An 18,067-nucleotide genomic window follows, 5' to 3' on the forward strand; every position below is an offset into this window, starting at 1 on the left:
TTCACCGTGTTCGCCAGGATGGTCTCGATCTGCTGACCTCGTGATCCGCCCGTCTCGGCCTCCCAAAGTGCTGGGATTACAGGCTTGAGCCACCGCGCCCGGCCGGTCTCGATCTCTTGACCTCATGATCCACCTGCCTTAGTCTCCCAAAGTGCTGGGATTACAGGCATGAGCCACTGCGCCCGATCCTTTCCTTATTTTTCTATAGAAATTTTGATGAGAGTCTACTAAAGTTCTTCTGGAATTTATTCACTTTGAAATGGTTCATGGTGTATAGAGTTTCCGTGTTCTGGTATTACATAATTGTTTCATATAGCAATCTATGAAGCCTGTTAGTATCATTGGAAATATTCCCATATGGAGATGCTAATTAGTTAACTGTACCTGTAAACTTGTGAGTGATGAAAATAATGGTTATTTTTATATCATTTCACATTTATATATAATTCTCTAAATATTGCTTATGCTTCAAAATTATGATAGAGCCTATAATTTAATACATTAACAAGAAAGCACTTATACTACTTATATTTTAATTTTTTAAAATCTTAAGTATTTTATTTTGTGTTTTAATTTCATTCTGAGAAACTGGTTCTTAGGCTTCATCATATTGCTAAAAGGATCCACACTACAAAAATGTTTTAGAACCTTTTATTAAAAAGGTTGAAGCTTGCTGGTGTGATTTCACCTAACACATTGGAAGATGCCTCTTTCACTAGTAACTCTATTCACCTTGTCTGGCTAAGTCTTGGTGATTCACTTAATAAGAGAGAGTCCCTATGCATAGAGTCTGTTTGCTGATTAGTTGGAAATGCACAAATAGGGTCTTAAGGAAGGAAAACCCTTTGTGGAGTAAGGACAGCATGCTAGCAGATAAGTATTAGCCTGGTTTTGAGGTACTGGAGATAGTTCTTCAAAAAGAAATCAATTCCAAGCTGGGACCTAAAAGATATTTAATTAGAAAATAATGATTCAGTGCCTGGCACCATAAATATTATTTGAGTAAAAGAGGCAAGAAAAATATGGCACATTTGAAATAGGTTGTGAACCATAGTCTGTACAGTGGACTCATTAGTTTGTTGTGCACAGATATGTTTTTCAATGTGTCCTCATTTCTGCAACATTTTATAAATCCTTCATACATGTTTAGATATCTGTATTCAGTGGAGGGTTTATAACTCAGCAGCCACTCATACAGTTGGTTTGCACAATGCTTTATAGTAGCTGGTAAGCAATTACTTACAATTCATCTTAATTATTTACTTTCAGCTTTGAGTATTTTTGCTGTTCTGAATATTGACTTATTACTTGATTATGAGCAAGGATGCAGAAAATGCTCAATTCTCAATGATTTGGAAGTCTGGATTTTTTTCTTTCTTTTTTTAATTAGCAAGTGCTAGTCAGTAGCTACCCAGCTTCGTACAAAAAGTCATTGGGGTTAGCCATGACTTCTAACCATTAATCAACTTGTATCATTAGGTGACATTTTATTTTGCTTTGCTAGTTTCTGGTTCATATTTACTCTCCTAACCCTTCTGATTGGTATACATACATATACACACACACTCATAGAGGACATGTTTTAGTGAGGAAACTGCACTGCTATTTGTAAATGCATAGATATGTCAGTAGCTGGGTTTTTCCCCTTAAATTATTATTTGTCTTATAGTTTAAAAAATGTTTTTGTGAGATAAAATGATGTGTTTTCTAGCACTCTTCATTTAAGTCCTCCCCACTAGTAAATCATAAATTTACTAATGTGATTCAGAAATGCAACATTATAAAATGAGGTAGGAGCTGGGCACATTGCCCGTAATCCCAGTGACCCAGGAGGCTGAGATGTGGGGACCAACACTCGAGGCCAGGAGTTTGAGACCAGCCTGGGCAACATACCAAGATCCTGTCTCTAAAAAAAATTGTTTTAAATTAGCTGGGCACAGTGGCGCATGCCTGTAGTCCCAGCTACTTAATTGGGAGGCTGAGATGGAAGACTTGCTTGAACCAAGAAGTTAAGGCTGCAGTGAGCTCTGATCCCACCATTGCACTCTAGCCCGGGTTACAGAGTAAGAGCCTGCCTGGAAAAATAAAAAATAAAAAATTAAGTAAATTGAGGTGGTTCTCTGCACACTGGCTGAATTATGTTTGTTAGGTTCTGAACTTTTATTAATTGGCATTTTGTACAAAGACACGTAATTTCAATAGGCCTTAATGCAGTAGTAACGTTTTTAATTTAAATTGGCTTTTTCGAAAATATAACTAATAGATCCTCCAATGACGTACTCCAGTCCTTCTTTACCCGTACATGTAAGCATATATGTTTTTAAATTTATATTAGGAAGTTTTAACCATCTAATAATTCTCTAATTTGGTTAAAGGCATTTTCATGGGGCATGTAATATGGCTAATAATAACAGTATTGCTTGTTAGAATACTTCTTACTAGTTTAGGGAAGTTTATGTACAACAAACAAAACATGCCAAAAAGTTGATTGCGTGATTTTTGTTTTTAAAGCTGATCTTACTCAAACCAGTTTACCTGTGTTTGTCACTGTTACACTTAAGAATATAAATAAATTCCTTTTAGTCTCCATCCATTCGTTCATTCATTCATTCATTCGTTCGTTCATTCATTCATTCATTCATTCATTCATTTTTTGAGACAGAGTCTTGCTCTGTCTCCCAGGCTGGAGTGCAGTGGTATGATCTCGGCTCACCACAATCTGCCTCCCAGGTTCAAGCGATTCTCCTGCCCCAGCCTCCCGAGTAGCTGGGATTACAGGTGTGTGCCACTGCACCCAGCTAATTTTTGCATTATTTTTAGGAGAGATGGGGTTTTGCCATGTTGGCTAGGCTGGTCTTGAACTCCTGACCTCAGGTAATCCGCCTGCCTCGGCCTCCCAAAGTGTTGGGATTACAGACCTGAGCCACTGCGCCCAGCCCTTTTAGTTTTTTTAAAAGAGAGACATATTTTTAGATGACAGTACTATAAACATGTCCTGGACAACAAAATCCAAGAACAAACCAGGCCCATAGCCACTTCCTGAGAAACATTAAAAATACTATAAAATGTACATGATGGAATAACACTGCAAAATGAATTTAGGAGACCATGTAGGTTGGTGGACTGGGTGGCATACATTTCTGTCTTGTATGGGACCTATTCAGAAAAGACATGAAGTGATGCTATTAAATAGATCTGTGAAACTTCTAGTTCAGCAGCTGCATTCAGTTTATTTTTCAATTTTTAAATTCCCATTCTTATTTATTAGCTGTGACTTTGAGGCCAGAATTAAAACAAATATTTTAGTGGCAGCATTTATGATTTGTTTAGAAGTACCCCATGCTTAGATCTGGGCAGATTCAATATGGACAGTGTAAATTTGTTGCTCTCAGGGACAAAGTGAATAACATTTTCCAAGGAACTTTAAAAAAAATTTAACAAACTTTGTTTGTTTTTTATTTTTATTTTGTTGAGATGGAGCCTTGCTCTGTTGCCTAGGCTGGAGTGCAGTGGTACAATCTCAGCTCACTGCAACCTCCACCTCCCGGGTTCAAGTGATTTTCCTGCCTCAAGCTCCTGAGTAGCTAGGATTACAGGCACGTGCCACCACATCCTGCTAATTTTTTGTATTTTTGGTAGAGATGGCATTTCACCATGTTGCACAGGCTGGTCTCAAACTCCTGAGCTCAGGCAATCTGCCCACCTCGGCTTCCCAAAGTACTAGGATTACAGGCGTGAGCCACCACGCCCGGCTGGAATCTTCTTTGGCCTGGCTAACTCTTACACTGATTCCTATCTTAAATGTCATCTAAGAAGTCTTCCCTGAGTCTACATAAAATGTCATGTTCCCCTTCCTCCTTCACCTTGTCACCTAATTGGGCAAGGTAGTTAATCTGCTTGTCACACTCAATGCCTCAGTTTCCTAATCAATAAAATGGGGGCTAGTAATGGTATCTAAAATAAATCTGGCCAGCTGCACTGGCTCACACCTTTAATCCCAATACTTTGGGAGGCCAAGGCAGGTGGATAGCTTGAGCTCAGGAGTTAGAGACCAGCCTAGGTAACATGGTGAAACTCTGTCTCTACAAAAAATACAAAAATTAGCTAGGTGTAGTGGTGCGTGCCTGTAGGTCTAGCTTCTTGGGAGGCTGAGGCAGGAGGATTGCTTAAGCCTGGGAGGCAGAAGTTGCATTGAGCTGAGATCACGCCACTGCGCTCCAGCCTGGGTGACAGAGCAAGACCCTGTCTAAAAAAAATAGAAAATAAAGGCCGGGCGCGGTGGCTCAAGCCTGTAATCCCAGCACTTTGGGAGGCCGAGACGGGTGGATCACGAGGTCAGGAGATCGAGACCATCCTGGCTAACACGGTGAAACCCCGTCTCTACTAAAAAAAAAAAATACAAAAAACTAGCTGGACGAGGTGGCGGGCGCCTGTAGTCCCAGCTACTCGGGAGCCTGAGGCAGGAGAATGGCATGAACCCGGGAGGCGGAGCTTGCAGTGAGCTGAGATCCGGCCACTGCACTCCAGCCTGGGCGACAGAGCGAGACTCTCTCAAAAAAAAAAAAAAATAAAATAAAATAAAATAATATCTAACAAATAGAGTAACCTCAATAAATATTAGTTGTTTCTGTTTTCATTATTATCAATCACCTTCATCCTAGTTTTAAAATTATTTACATCCATCAGAGTATCTTTTCAATGTGTTCTCTGTTAGAGGTAAGCTTTTGTTAATACTTTGTCCCCAAGTATTAGCCCAGTAGCTTTCACATACTTGATACTGAGTAAATGTACATTGAATAATTATAATAATTCCATTGGATTGTTTCATAATTGTAATCATGGAAAAAATATAGCAGGGCAAAATTAAAACATCTATTCAATGTTGTGATTCATTTGTCGAATAAAATCAACTTATGTCTAAATTGTGGTTTGAATAAGAATTGTCTCCATCTCTGTATTGTGGGAGTGATCCATGATTGCAAATTATAATATCTGCAGATACATATCACAGGTAACTAAAACTGAAATATGTAATAGATACTAATTAAAAATACCTGGAGGTATTTTTACCTGGAAGCGGTGGCTCATCCCAATAATCTCAGCACTTTGGGAGGCCAAGGTGGGCGGATTACTTGAGGTCAGGAGTTCGAGACCAGCCTGACCAGCATGGCGAAACCTCATCTCTACTAAAAATAAAAAAATTAGCTGGGTGTAGTGGCACATGCCTGTAATCCCAGCTACTGGGGAGGCTAAGGCAGGAGAATCGCTTGAGCCAGGAGGCAGAGGTTGCCGAGATGGTGCCACTGTACTCCAGCTTGGAAAATAAAAAAAGGACCACATGGAAACGACATTTTTATGTAATCAGAACAATAGATTAGTATACTATTATATTTTTGGACAACAAAAAAGGAATATTCTTATTTATCAAACTGTCTATTACAAGCATAAGGAAGAAATCCTCAATTCTGTGCAATAAGCCTGACATAAACAGACTTGCCACCTTGAATTCAGTAAATAATTGATTTGCTTTCCAGAGGCATTACTTCTGCCAGCTGAGCAACTGAGAACTGTAAAATACAGCACATCTACATTTTAAATAATTACCCCTCCTTGGCAGGGAAAATGCTTTTCCATCCATTAATAAGAGGAAAATGAGTGTTGAATCTCTAGCGAAATAGAGTAAATACGTACCCCTTTAGATGCTTGGCTGCATCTTTAACAGACGTGAAATTCTTCTGGTTACTTAAATGATACATATTAAAAGGTGATTGTGGTCTTGGGTAAATCGTTAAAGCAGTTTAGGTTTTTCTTTTTGGACATAAAAGTTGTCCCATTCATTCTAGCAAGCGGTTAGAGAAATACTATATCTTGATTTGTTTTTAACATCTATGATGCATCACAGATCTACAGCATAACATAGCTTGAGATTTTTAATCTGACAGCTTCTGGTTTATCACTGTCAGACACCTATATTATTTCATTCACAATGCAAAGGCAACTTGAAGAATTTATTTCCTTTTTTCATTAGAAGAGGATATTTCCATAGTAGGTTTGTACTTACTCTCTTGTATCATCATCTTGTAAAGTGGTGTCCTTTACTCATATAATGGATTTACTCCCGAAGAATTAGTTCTGTTTGCTCTCTGTTCATTGTGGCACTGTATTTGTGTAAGAGAGGGATCTTTGCAGGGGTGACTTACCACTAGGTATAGTAGGTACAGTGTCTAGGGACCACAATACTTATAGAACCTCACTATAATCTTCTGATTTATTTTAAAAGCACAAAAAAACACATGGTTTTCAGTTAATAGAATAGAGTAAAAAAATATAACTTTAAATATTTTTTCATGGAGGAGAGGGCCCATGAAGACAAAAATGCCCATGAAGACCTAAAGTCCTAATGTAGCCCTGGGTTCCACCAGTAAGTGAAGAGCCTTGCCCGTTCTTCATCACCACTGCCACAGCATTACCACTTAATTCAGTAAAGGTGCTCAGTTAATAGTGAATGAACTCATGGGAGATGTGAATGCATACATTGGGATACTATGTAAAAAATGTGAAGTCGACATATATACCTGTAAAAATAGACCTGTCTACAACAGATATAAATACTTAGAGTAATATAAACATAATATTTAATTTGCAAATGGTAAAGAAGGATCTATATAGTCAGGTACATACATGCAAAGCAGCTATTGATTTCAACTTTTCACTTATCAGTACACCCTTACTGGTTGTTAAACACTGAAGTACTTGAATACTTCTTGCCCCTCCCACTTGCCTCTGGGCCTCCCTCCGTGGTGGGGGGTGGTGGGCACTTTGTTTCACTATTCTTATTCAGATTGGCCTGTATCTTGCCATACATTACATATTTTGAACATTGCTGTGAAAACAGCCTAAATATTTCTCAAAGATACATATTCATTTCAGAGAGATTTATTATATATAGTAAGGTGGGTACCTGTGGTCAGGGGCAGTGAGAAATGAAGAGTGGGTGCAGGAATGGAGGAGCAAAGAGAAAATGTAAAAACAGTAAGTGGCTGAGTGCAGTGACTCATGTCTGTAATCTCAGCACTTTGGGAGGCCAAGGCCAGCGGATCACTTGAGGTCAGGAGTTTGAGACCAGCCTGTCCAACATGGTGAAACCCTGTCTCTACTAAAAATACAAAAATCAGCCGGGTGTGGTGGCTTGTGCCCGTACCTGTAATCCCAGCTACTTGGGAGGCTGAGGCATGAGAGTCGTTTGAACCCAGGAGGTGGAGGAATGCAATGCAATGCAATGCAATGCAAAACAAATAGCAAGAGAAGGTTTATGTATGGACTTATTAACATAGACGAAATGAAAAATCTGATTAATTCTTCCATGCATATGAAGTCTAAAAAGGATATCTAGAAGGCTAAGAAAGTGGAGGTAGTGTTTATCAATTAGAATTGAGAATTAATAAATGTAGTGTTAATACAGTTTTAAGAGTACAACAATGTAAAATAATATTAAATACAATTATAGTTATTTAAATAATTTATACTATAATTATTGATATAATAATTAAAAATGGACTGATTTTATAATTTTCCCTTTGTTTCTTTGATTGTTTCTAAGAAGACATTGAATAAGTATGTAATGTGGTTGTGCACACAATACCTGCCTACCCAGTCATCTTTTTTGTGGATCAGCCATTGTTCTTACATATACTTGTTCTGTGACATAGTCACAGAGTCATGCTTTGATACTGTTCCTGTAGGTAATCAAACCTAATTTCCAGAGACACTTGGTCATTTGGTAATATTTTCAACATATGCTTATATACCCAAAATGTGTTAACTGATGTACAATTTGATACAGCACACTTGATGACTATCTTTGAAACTTTATCTTTCATCTAATCATTATCATTTGTTACTTAGTTACTTAGTTTCTGAACATTTGAGCCAGAACCCTGATTCATGTCTGTTATATTTTCATTTCAGTACTGTGATACATGGTTCTTTGAGCACGCTGTTAGCCAGGATGGTCTCGATCTCCTGACCTCATGATCTGTCCGCCTCAGCCTCCCAAAGTGCTGGGATTACAGGTGTGAGCCTCTGCTCCCGGCCAAAATTTATATGGAATTTCAAAGGACCTAAAATAGCCAAATCAATCTTGAAAAAGATGAGTAAATTTTAGAGACTTAAACTACCTAAATTTCTAAATTAATCTAAGCTCACCAAGAAAGGATTTTTAGGGAGTAAGTATAGACATAGATGAGTGAATGGAATAATGTCCAGAAACAGTTATTTGATTTTTGACAAAAGTGGCAGGTAATTAAATAGGTGAAATATAGTTTTTTCAACAAATGGTGCTAGAACAACTGAGATATTTTTTGGTGGAAAAATAAATCTTTACTAACATCATGCATAAAATTAACTCTATATGGATAATAGGCTTAGCATAAACACTAAAACTATGAAACTTAAAAAAAAAATAAGGTTATATCCTTTAATCTTGGGATAGAAAAAGATTTCTTAAACACCCAAACCACAAAATTTTCATCAAAATCGGAAATCTCTTGGGAAAATGTTAGTAAAAAGCCATGCCACAGACTAGGAGAACATTTCTGATAGATGATAGACAGACAGACAGACAGACAGATAGATAGATAGGTAGGTATTGAAAACACACGATTTAAAATGAGGAAAATATTTTAAACAATCATGTCACAAAAGAAAATATTTAAAAGCCAGTAAGCACATGAAAAACTGATCAACATCACTGATCATCAAGGAATATTGGCAAATTAAAACTGTGAGAATACCAATTAAAGTTATTAAAAAGACTGACAGTATCAAATGTTGGTGAGGTTATGGAGCTTGTGGGAATGTAAAATTATACAGCCACGTTGGAAAATAGTTTGGCAGTTTCTTATGAATATTTAATATGTGACCCTGCAATTCCACTCCTAAATATTCACCCATGAAAAAGAAAAACGTGTCCACATGGAGACTAGTATTTGAATGTTCATAGCAGTTTGAGTCACAATATTAAATGTCTTGAAGCAGTTCGGGTGCTGTGGCTCATGCCTATAATTCCATCACTTTGGGAGGCCGAGGTGGGTAGATCACTTGAGGCCAGGAGTTTGAAAGCAGCCTTGCTAACATGGTGAATCTCTGTCTCTACTAAAAATGAAAAACAAATTAGCCAGGTGTGGTGACAAACCCCTGTAATCCCAGCTACTCAGGAGGCTGAGGCAGGAGAATCACTTGAACCTGGAGGCAGAGGTTGCAGTGAGCCAAGATGGTGCCACTGCACTCTAGCCTGGGTGACAGAGCAAGACTCCATCTCAAAACAAAAAAAACAAAAAAAACCCCCACAAAAAACAAAAAAACTAGAAACAGCTACGGAATGGATATATAAATTGTGGTATGTGCTTAAAATGGAACACTAGTCAGCAATATAAATCAATGAATGACGTACTGTTACTTGCAGCAAATAGACAGAAAATATCGTGTGATTACATTTCATTAAATTCTAAAACAGGCAGTATTAATCCCACATCATAGAAAGCTGATGAGTGGCTGCTTGGGGCCAGGTGGATGGGGAGAGGATGGTTTGCAAGTGAACACAAGGGAACTTTTTTTGAATGCTCTCTCTCTTGACTATGGTAGTAGTTACATAGGTATATGTATTTGTCAGATTCATCATACTGTACATCTAAAATGAATCTATTATATATAAATTGTATATTAATAAAGGTTAAAGTTTTAAAAAATATTCTGGTAATGGACAAATATTCTCAACTACCCCAAAAAATGAGAACACATGTACATAGGCATATACCACTTTCCTAAATATCTATTTGGTAAAGAAACCTGTTAAAAATAATGAACATTAGAATGCTTAATATGAAAACTCACTGGAAATGACCAGAGATGTCTTCATAAGCCTGAACATTTTACAATTCAAAGCGAAAGAAAATAATTAAATATTTGAATAATGATAAGACACTTTGAACTGCTAAAAACGCAGGACGACGAATATAACAAGTTATATAATAAAGTGAGCTAGAAAATCAGTTGTTCACTTTATATAGGCTTTTCCACATGAAACAAATATCACTGATTTCTTCTAATTTATGTTGGTTATGGATATATGCAACTTTTGTAAGGGATCAGCTAAATCATCTGCTTTGTTTGGTAGTGTTTACTTCAGTGCCTTTAACAGAGTGTTATGTAGCAGATTTGATAAAGATATACTATATTTTAGGCTACTAAAGTAGAAGAATACATTGATGAGTTTGATTATTAGTGTCTATAAGTAGCTTTAAAAATATGCTGCTATAAGCTGCTTAAGAAATGTATGCTGCCCATATGGAGACTTTGGGACCATTGTTTTCCCGTATTCATGTCCAGCTTGAAAGTTTTATTAATCCGACTTTAATGAGCTATGATATTTTGGATTTGTGTAAGCTGAGGAGGTTAAAGCTTTCTCTCAGTGCTGGGATTCTGTTTCTTTGCTTTTGTGTTTACAAATTTGGCTGTTAACTTTTCTAAATAATTAGGTAATTTGTAATTTTGTATCTATACAGGTGTTAATTGAAAGGTATTACATGTACAAGCATTAATGCCAAAGTATAAAATTCTTTCATGAGTGATATAATCTGAATTCCTGTAAAGATTTCTATTTGATTCAGCATAATCATGTTTATGTGTCTTTTTGGAAACGAGTGTGACTAGCTGGTAGTTTGTCTTCTAGTTCACATGTGTGTATATGATAAAGAACCATACAATTAGGTAGGTGTTATAAATAGGATATGGCAAAAAAGGCAAACCTACTCATGTTTCCAAGATTTTATAGCATATGCCTGGTGAAATTTTGCTACTCTTTAATTTTGCTTTTTGGGTTAACCAGCTGACGCCCAGTTGAAAAGACTTATGTTCGTGTGAGGCCACAAAAGCCTTAATGTTCAGTCTCCAGCTACCTCGGATTTTGGAGAATGCTGTGTACCATCAGCATCTTCAATCCCCACCCTCTAATGCTAATGCTCATCTATCAAACTTGAGGCTAAGAGTGAGGGAGAGGAAGCTTCCAGATAAACATACAGAAGTGCCTAAACAGCTAATCACTCTAGGCTTCCGCTTCCAGGCCCTATAATTAGAAGTCCTTCTTTTTCCTTGTATTCCCAGATGACGCAAATGCTTTTTGTGGCTTGGCACCTCATTTGGGGCGTGGGTTTAGTTTATGGCCAGGCCAGAGTCTGGTTTAGTCTTCTGATGCAGCATAAATAGTTCTCAAGCCACAGTCTACTCTGTACAAGTTTTTCCTTTTATGTATATGTGCATTTTAACTTGTTTTCTAGAGGAAAAAAAAAGCTTGCTATTTCCCTGGCAGAATGTGTGCAAAAGAGGAAATTGTAAATGGAAAGAAAGCATGTGATTATGTAGTCTTATACTAGCTATTTCTTTTTCTCCTTTCTGCTCTTTACATTTTTTATATTATTTTTAAAATTTTGTGAAAATAAACTTATTGGTGGACTGTAGAAGCCACATTTACATGGAGGAGTGGAATAAAAGTGTTTGAGATAGGATACACAGAAGATAACAGGCATAAGTTTTTAGTGGACATTTTCCTGAAAATTTGAATTTGTTTTACATAATCATAGCTAAACAGAGACGAATGCCAGTTTAAAAAGCTAGGAACATATGGGAAAGTGTTCATTTGTGATTTTCATTCACATGTAAAACAATAATAGTCATGATTTGTCAAATGAGGACCTTTATTTGAATGCTCATTCTACATAAAGCGGTGTGATTTAAAATGAAATTTAATGAAGTTTATATAGTAGGTGAGGAATATATGTTACAAATGCAAACGCATCTTATTTCCTGTTAGAATGATGTTTCTATTGAATTGTTTGTCAAGTGCAGAAAATTTGTTACAGAGAGGTGGAATCAGAAGATAGTAGTGGATTTATGATCATTTAAACTTACTATAACTCAGCAAAAAAGTAGGAGGAGTGGCAAAACACTGTCTACCAATGGACAACAAAGCATTCCTGCCTAAACTTAGAAATTCATTGTTTGAGGCTGGGTGCGGTGGCTCATGCCAACACTTTGGGAGGCCGAGGTGGGTGGATTGCCTGAGCTTAGGAGTTTGAGACCAGTCTGGACAACATGGTTGAAACCCCCTCTCTACTAAAATACAGAAAACTAGCCAGGCGTAGCAGCGGTGACCTGTAGTCCCAGCTACTTGGGAGGCTGCGGCAGAATTGCTTGAACCCGGGAGGCGGAGGTTGCTGTGAGCCGAGATTGTGCCCCTGCACTCCAGCCTGGGTAACAGAGCAAGACTTCATCTCCAAACAAAACAAAACAAAACAAAACAAATTTATTGTTTGAATAACAATAAGTAAAGAATATAAGCTATGTAAATAACCTCATGATCATAGCTAGATATATAATGAGAGGTAAGGTTATATATATAGTTATAGGTTTAATAATTTATTAAATTATTTATAATAAATGGCACCTTTCATTTTCTAAAATATATTCTCTTGGAAATAGGCAGGACAGTGGTATCTAGTAGGATATTTTAATATAGTGACGAGAGCTGTACCTTATATTTGCCAAAGAAATAGCAAACTCAAATATACTTCATCTTTTCACTGAAATGACTACCTTGTCTTCCCACAGATGCTTAATATTCTTTCATGCCTTTTGGTTCAACAAAACATTAGTTTAAATGCTTATACTAATGTGATTCTACTTCTCGGAATAGCAAGGTAAATGTACAAACCATCCTTTCCATAGAAAACAATTATGAAACCTGGACAAAATACAACCGAACAGGCACATAAAGTTAGATATGTGTATTATAATCTCTGGAACAACCAGTAAAATTTTAATATAAAGAGATATAGCTCAAAAGCCCATAGATAAATTATTTATTTTTAACATTCAACACTAAATATTGTTAAAAATAAGTAGTCTCAAAACAGCAAGAAAACATGAGAAGAGAAATAAACAAAACTGAATAAAATGTTGAAATTAGCATGTCATGAAAATTGAATATTACAATAGTCCCAAAACAGCAAGAAAACATGAAAAAAGAAATAAAAAACAGAAACAAGACAAGCAGAAATAATAATAAATTGGTAGACCTAAATCCAGCCCTACCAGTAAGTACTAAATATGAATAAACTACAAACACCAATTAAAAGGCAGTGATTTGATTGAAAGAGAGTGAGCAAGTCTGAGAGCACCCAACTGTTATCTAAAAGAAGCCTAGATTGATAGATATAGAGTAGAAGAATGGAAAATATATACCGTGCAAGTACCAATCAAAACAAAGTTGGAGTGGTGAAATTAATATTGGAAAAAAGTAGACTTCATAGCAAGGAAAATAACCAGGGTTAAATCATGTTAAAAGGGTTAATTGACCAAGACGTCATACAATCCTAAATGTGCATGAACCTTGCTCTAAAATTTAGGAAGCTGATATAACTTAGGAAAACTACTTATGTCCACAATTATACTTGGAGACTATAACTCCTACTCGGTAATGGAACAGAAAACAGTCAGTCAGTAAGGAAATTGAAGATGCAAACATCACTACCAATTCTATACCTTTCTAGAATATATTCTAGGTGTTCAAGTGTATATGGAACAAGGATCACATTTTGAACCATAAAACAAACTTTAACAAATGTAAAAGAAGTAACTTCTTGTCATAATGAAATTATACTGGCAATAATATCTGAAAGATATCTGGAAAATATCCAAATATTTGGTAACAAAACAATATACCTTTAAATAACCCACGAGCAAAAGAGGAAGCAACTAGGAAACATTTAAAACTGAATGTAAATGAAATTGCAGCATATCAAAATCTGTTACATTTAGCTAAGCAGGCTTAGAGGGACATTTATACCTATATGTGCTTACTCCAGAAAAGAAGAAAGTTCCTGAAACAATAATCTAAGCTGCTCTCGTAAGAAACTCAAAAAAAGGAAGAGCAAATGAACCCAAAACAAGGAGAATAAAGGAAATAATAAATATAGTAACAGAAATCAGTGAAATTGAAAAGAGAAAAACAGAAAGTTATGAAACCAAATAGGTTAACCTTAAAAAGACCTTCCCAGACTGGTGAAGAAAAAAACAGAGAAGACACAAATTACCAATATCGTGAATGAAAAAGTGAATATCATTAATGTCTCTACAGATATTAAAAAGGATGCATTCCTTGAATTACAGAAAGTAATTCGTCAAAGAAGAAATTTTAAATTAAAAAAATTAACAAAATATTTAATGGTAGTTAAAAATCTTCGAAAATAGGCCCAAATATTTTTACTTGAAAATTCCATTGAACATTTAATGAAGAAATAATAGCAATCCTGCATTTTTTTTTTCTAGAAAACAACAGAGTAGGGAGCATTCCCATATGATTCTTTGAGGCCTCGATTGTCCTAAATAGCAAAATCAGCCAAACACACTGTTAGAAAAGAAAACTACAAACCAGTATTTCTCAGGGACACAGATATGAAAATATTCAAGAAAATACTAGAAAATTGAATCTAGCTGCTTATAATAAAGCATTGTGACCAAATGAGACTTATCCCAAGAATGTAAGACATGTTCAACATTTGATAATCGATTATTGTTAGAATTCACTATATTAATAGATTTAAAAAGAGAAGCCACATAACCATTTCAATAGATGCAGGAAAGCACTTGAAAAATTCGATTTTCTTTCATTATAAAAACTCTCAGCATATTTCACAAAGGGCTTTTACAAAAAACCTATACTTAATGTCATACTTAAAGATTGAATGCTTTCCTCCTATAACACAGAAATCTCTCCTCACTATTTCTGCTTGCCTCCGCAAATGCAGTAAGTCAAGAAAATTGAAGAAAAGGCATGTAGATCAGAAAGGAAGAAATGAAACTGTGCCCATTCCTAAACTACATAATTGTCATCAAAGAAAATTCACATACCGTATAAACCCCTAGAACTTGCAGGAAACATATATTGTCAAGATAAAAAATCACCAATTTTATCTCTGTGTACTAGCAAGCAAAAATTGATCATTGAAAATTTAAAAATAATACCATTTATAATAACTCTAAAAGATAATATTTTCAGAATCTGAGTGTCAAACAAAAAGAAAAATAAGTCAAAATAAATCTAAATCAAAAACAAAAAGCAAAAGAAGTCAAAATAGATCTAAATCAAGAAATATGCTGTGTTAATAGATGAGAAGACACAATATTAGAATATCAGTTGTCCCCAAATTATTACACTCAGTACAGTTCCCTCAAAATCCTAAACAAGAATGACTAAAATAATGTTGAAAAAGGCAGGAAAAGGCTCATTTTACCTGATTTCAAGATTTTCTGTGAAGTTTCAGTAACCAAGAGTGTGGTATTAGTGAATGTATAGACAGAGAAATTGAAGTAATAGAACTTCAAAAAATAGGCCTTGGCCTGGCATGGTAGTTCACACCTGTATTCCCAGCACTTTGGGAGGCTGAGGTGGTGGATCTCTTGAGACCAGGAATTTGAGACCAGCTTGGCCAACATGGCAAAACTCTGTCTCTACTAAAAATACAAAAATAGCCGGGCATGGTGGCGCACACCTGTAGCCCCAGCTACTTGGGAGGCTGAGGCAGGAGAATCAGTTGAACCCAGGAAGTGAAAGTTGCAGTGAGCCGAGAATGCATTACTGCACTCCAGGCTGAGTGACAGAGTGAGACTGTCTCAAAAAAAAAAAAAAAAAAAAAATGTCAGGTATGGTGGCTCATGCCTGTAATCCCAGCACTTTGGGAGGCTGAGTCCAGTGGATCACGAGGTCAGGAGATCGAGACCATCCTGGCTAACACGGTGAAACCCCGTCTCCACCAAAAATACAAAAAATTAGCTGGGCGTGGTGGCGGGCGCCTGTAGTCCCAGCTACTTGGGAGACTGAGGCAGGAGAGTGGCGTGAACCTGGGAGGCGGAGCTTACAGTGAGCCGAGATCACGCCACTGCACTCCAGCCTAGGCGACAGAGTGAGACTCTGTCTCAAAAAAAAATAGGCCTACACAAATATAGCCAACTGATCCTTGGCAAGTTGACAGTGTTACTTCAATGGAGAAGAGACAGTGTCTTCAAGAAGTCTTTCTGGAACAATTGAACATCTTCTGCAAAAAAGTTAACCTTGTCCATGTTTTGTATAGGATCCTCGCCATGTAACTTGTTGTATAAGGTCCTCACACCTTATACAAATATTAAAATGATGACAGGCCTAAATGTCAAACATAAAGTTATGAAACTTTTGCGAGGAAACAGAAGACCTTTGTGACCTTGGGTTAGGCAAATAATTCCTAGCTATGACATCTCATCAAAATTAAGAACTTTCCCTGTAATAGGCTCTATTGGCATTTTTCAATAAATATCATGGTGAATTAAGTACAGGAAGTAGTAGTTGGATCAGTAGATAAATTGGAGCATAGAATTAAAGTTTGAAGAAATTGCAAAAGAGAGTTCCATGGGGGTATGCCATTTTCACATTCTTTGTTTTAAAAAATAATTGTGGCTGGGCATGGTGGCTCATGCCTGTAATCTCAGAGCTTTGGGAGGCCACGACGGAAGGATTGCTTGAGGCCCAGAGTTCGAGACCAGCCTGGGCAACATGGTGAGACCCTGTCTCTACAAAAATAAAAGAAAATTAGCCAGGCATGGTGGCATGTGCTTGTAGTCCCAGCTACTTGGGAGGCTGAGGCAGGAGGATCACTTGAGCCCAGGAATTTGCAGCTGCAGTGAGCTGTGATCAGGAACCTGCATCCCAGCCTGGGCAACAGAGTGAGATTCTGCCTCAGGAAAAAAATAAAATACAGTTATGAATTCTGTATATCCAGGAATATCAAACTTCTCTCTGCTAGTTTTACAGGAATACCGTAATACTTGCACATGTAGTGTTTGTACCTTGCTGATATACTGATGTGGCTTTAAGCTTGGTATTCTCATGGAAAATATATTTTGTTTTAATTTTTTCTTTTGTAAAGTTTCTTATAGCCTTGGTAATTTTTTTCCCTTTGGTAATATTTTAAATATTATGAGTAGCTTTTTAGAATATTTCATCCACGTACATAATCATTTTTATTTTTACCCTTTGTTTTTTGTCTTCCAGGAATGCTTCTAGTCACAACAGACACCCTTGGCCATGACTTTCATGTCTTCCAAATTCTGACTCATCCTTGGTCCTCATCACAATGTGCTGTCCACCATCTGTATACTCTTCACAGGGGAGAAACTGAAGCCAAAGTAAGCTGTATAATTTTTCAGAAGGCGATTTCTTGGTGTGATATGACATCTACTCTAGCTGGTCATTTATATCACATTGCAGCTTAATGTTGATGTTTGTGAGAAAATATTGCTGTCTATGATAGCATGGGTTTGATAATTAGGGAAAAATTCCATTTCGACCCAGTAAATACATAAGCACTAGATGAATTTTTTTTGTTTAAAAATTCAACGAATTTTGATAAAACAATAGTGCTGTTTATCCTGCTCTTCCCAACCTGAGACCATTTCTTGCCCCAGAGAAAACTCCTGTCATTCATTTACTGTCTCTCCAGACCCTTTACCAGGCATTTGGATTCTGTGTACATAAATATGTGCATACATACACACACATACATGTAAACATGGACATACTCATCTATACAAAAATAGTTTAATGATGAATATGGATGTATGGATACCGTGGAGGCTAGTGAGAACCGGTGATGCACATCCCACCTTGGCACGGTGTTTAGGGATATTATATTGATTGCGTGAAATCACCCATGTTGGGACTATTTGATCATGAAAATATGCAAACACTACAAATCAGGGCTATTTTTTTCCTCAGAGAGCTAGATTTTTTTTTTTTTTTTGAGACGGCGTCTCGCTCTGTCGCCCAGGCTGGAGTACAGTGGCCTGATCTCAGCTCATTGCAAGCTCCGCCTCCCGGGTTTAGGCCATTCTCCTGCCTCAGCCTCCCGAGTAGCTGGGACTACAGGCGCCCGCCACCTCGCCCGGCTAATTTTTTGTATTTTTTTGGTAGAGACGGGGTTTC

The 18,067-nt window shown here is 36.8% G+C and overlaps 1 protein-coding gene across 4 annotated transcripts in view; it reads left to right on the forward strand.

Moving 5' to 3' along the window:
- BCAS3 (breast carcinoma amplified sequence 3) overlaps window positions 1–18,067 on the forward strand; it is a 764,111-nt gene that overhangs the window by 237,687 nt on the left and 508,357 nt on the right. For all 4 annotated transcript variants that reach the window (XM_011979152.1, XM_011979154.1, XM_011979151.1 and 1 more), the window contains exon 14: window positions 17,138–17,271. In XM_011979152.1, coding sequence (XP_011834542.1) covers window positions 17,138–17,271 — 134 coding nt within the window. The remainder of the gene's footprint in view (window positions 1–17,137; window positions 17,272–18,067) is intronic.

Source organism: Mandrillus leucophaeus, unplaced genomic scaffold, assembly GCF_000951045.1.
Source record: "Mandrillus leucophaeus isolate KB7577 unplaced genomic scaffold, Mleu.le_1.0 Scaffold20, whole genome shotgun sequence".
NCBI classification, from domain to species: Eukaryota; Metazoa; Chordata; class Mammalia; order Primates; family Cercopithecidae; genus Mandrillus; species Mandrillus leucophaeus.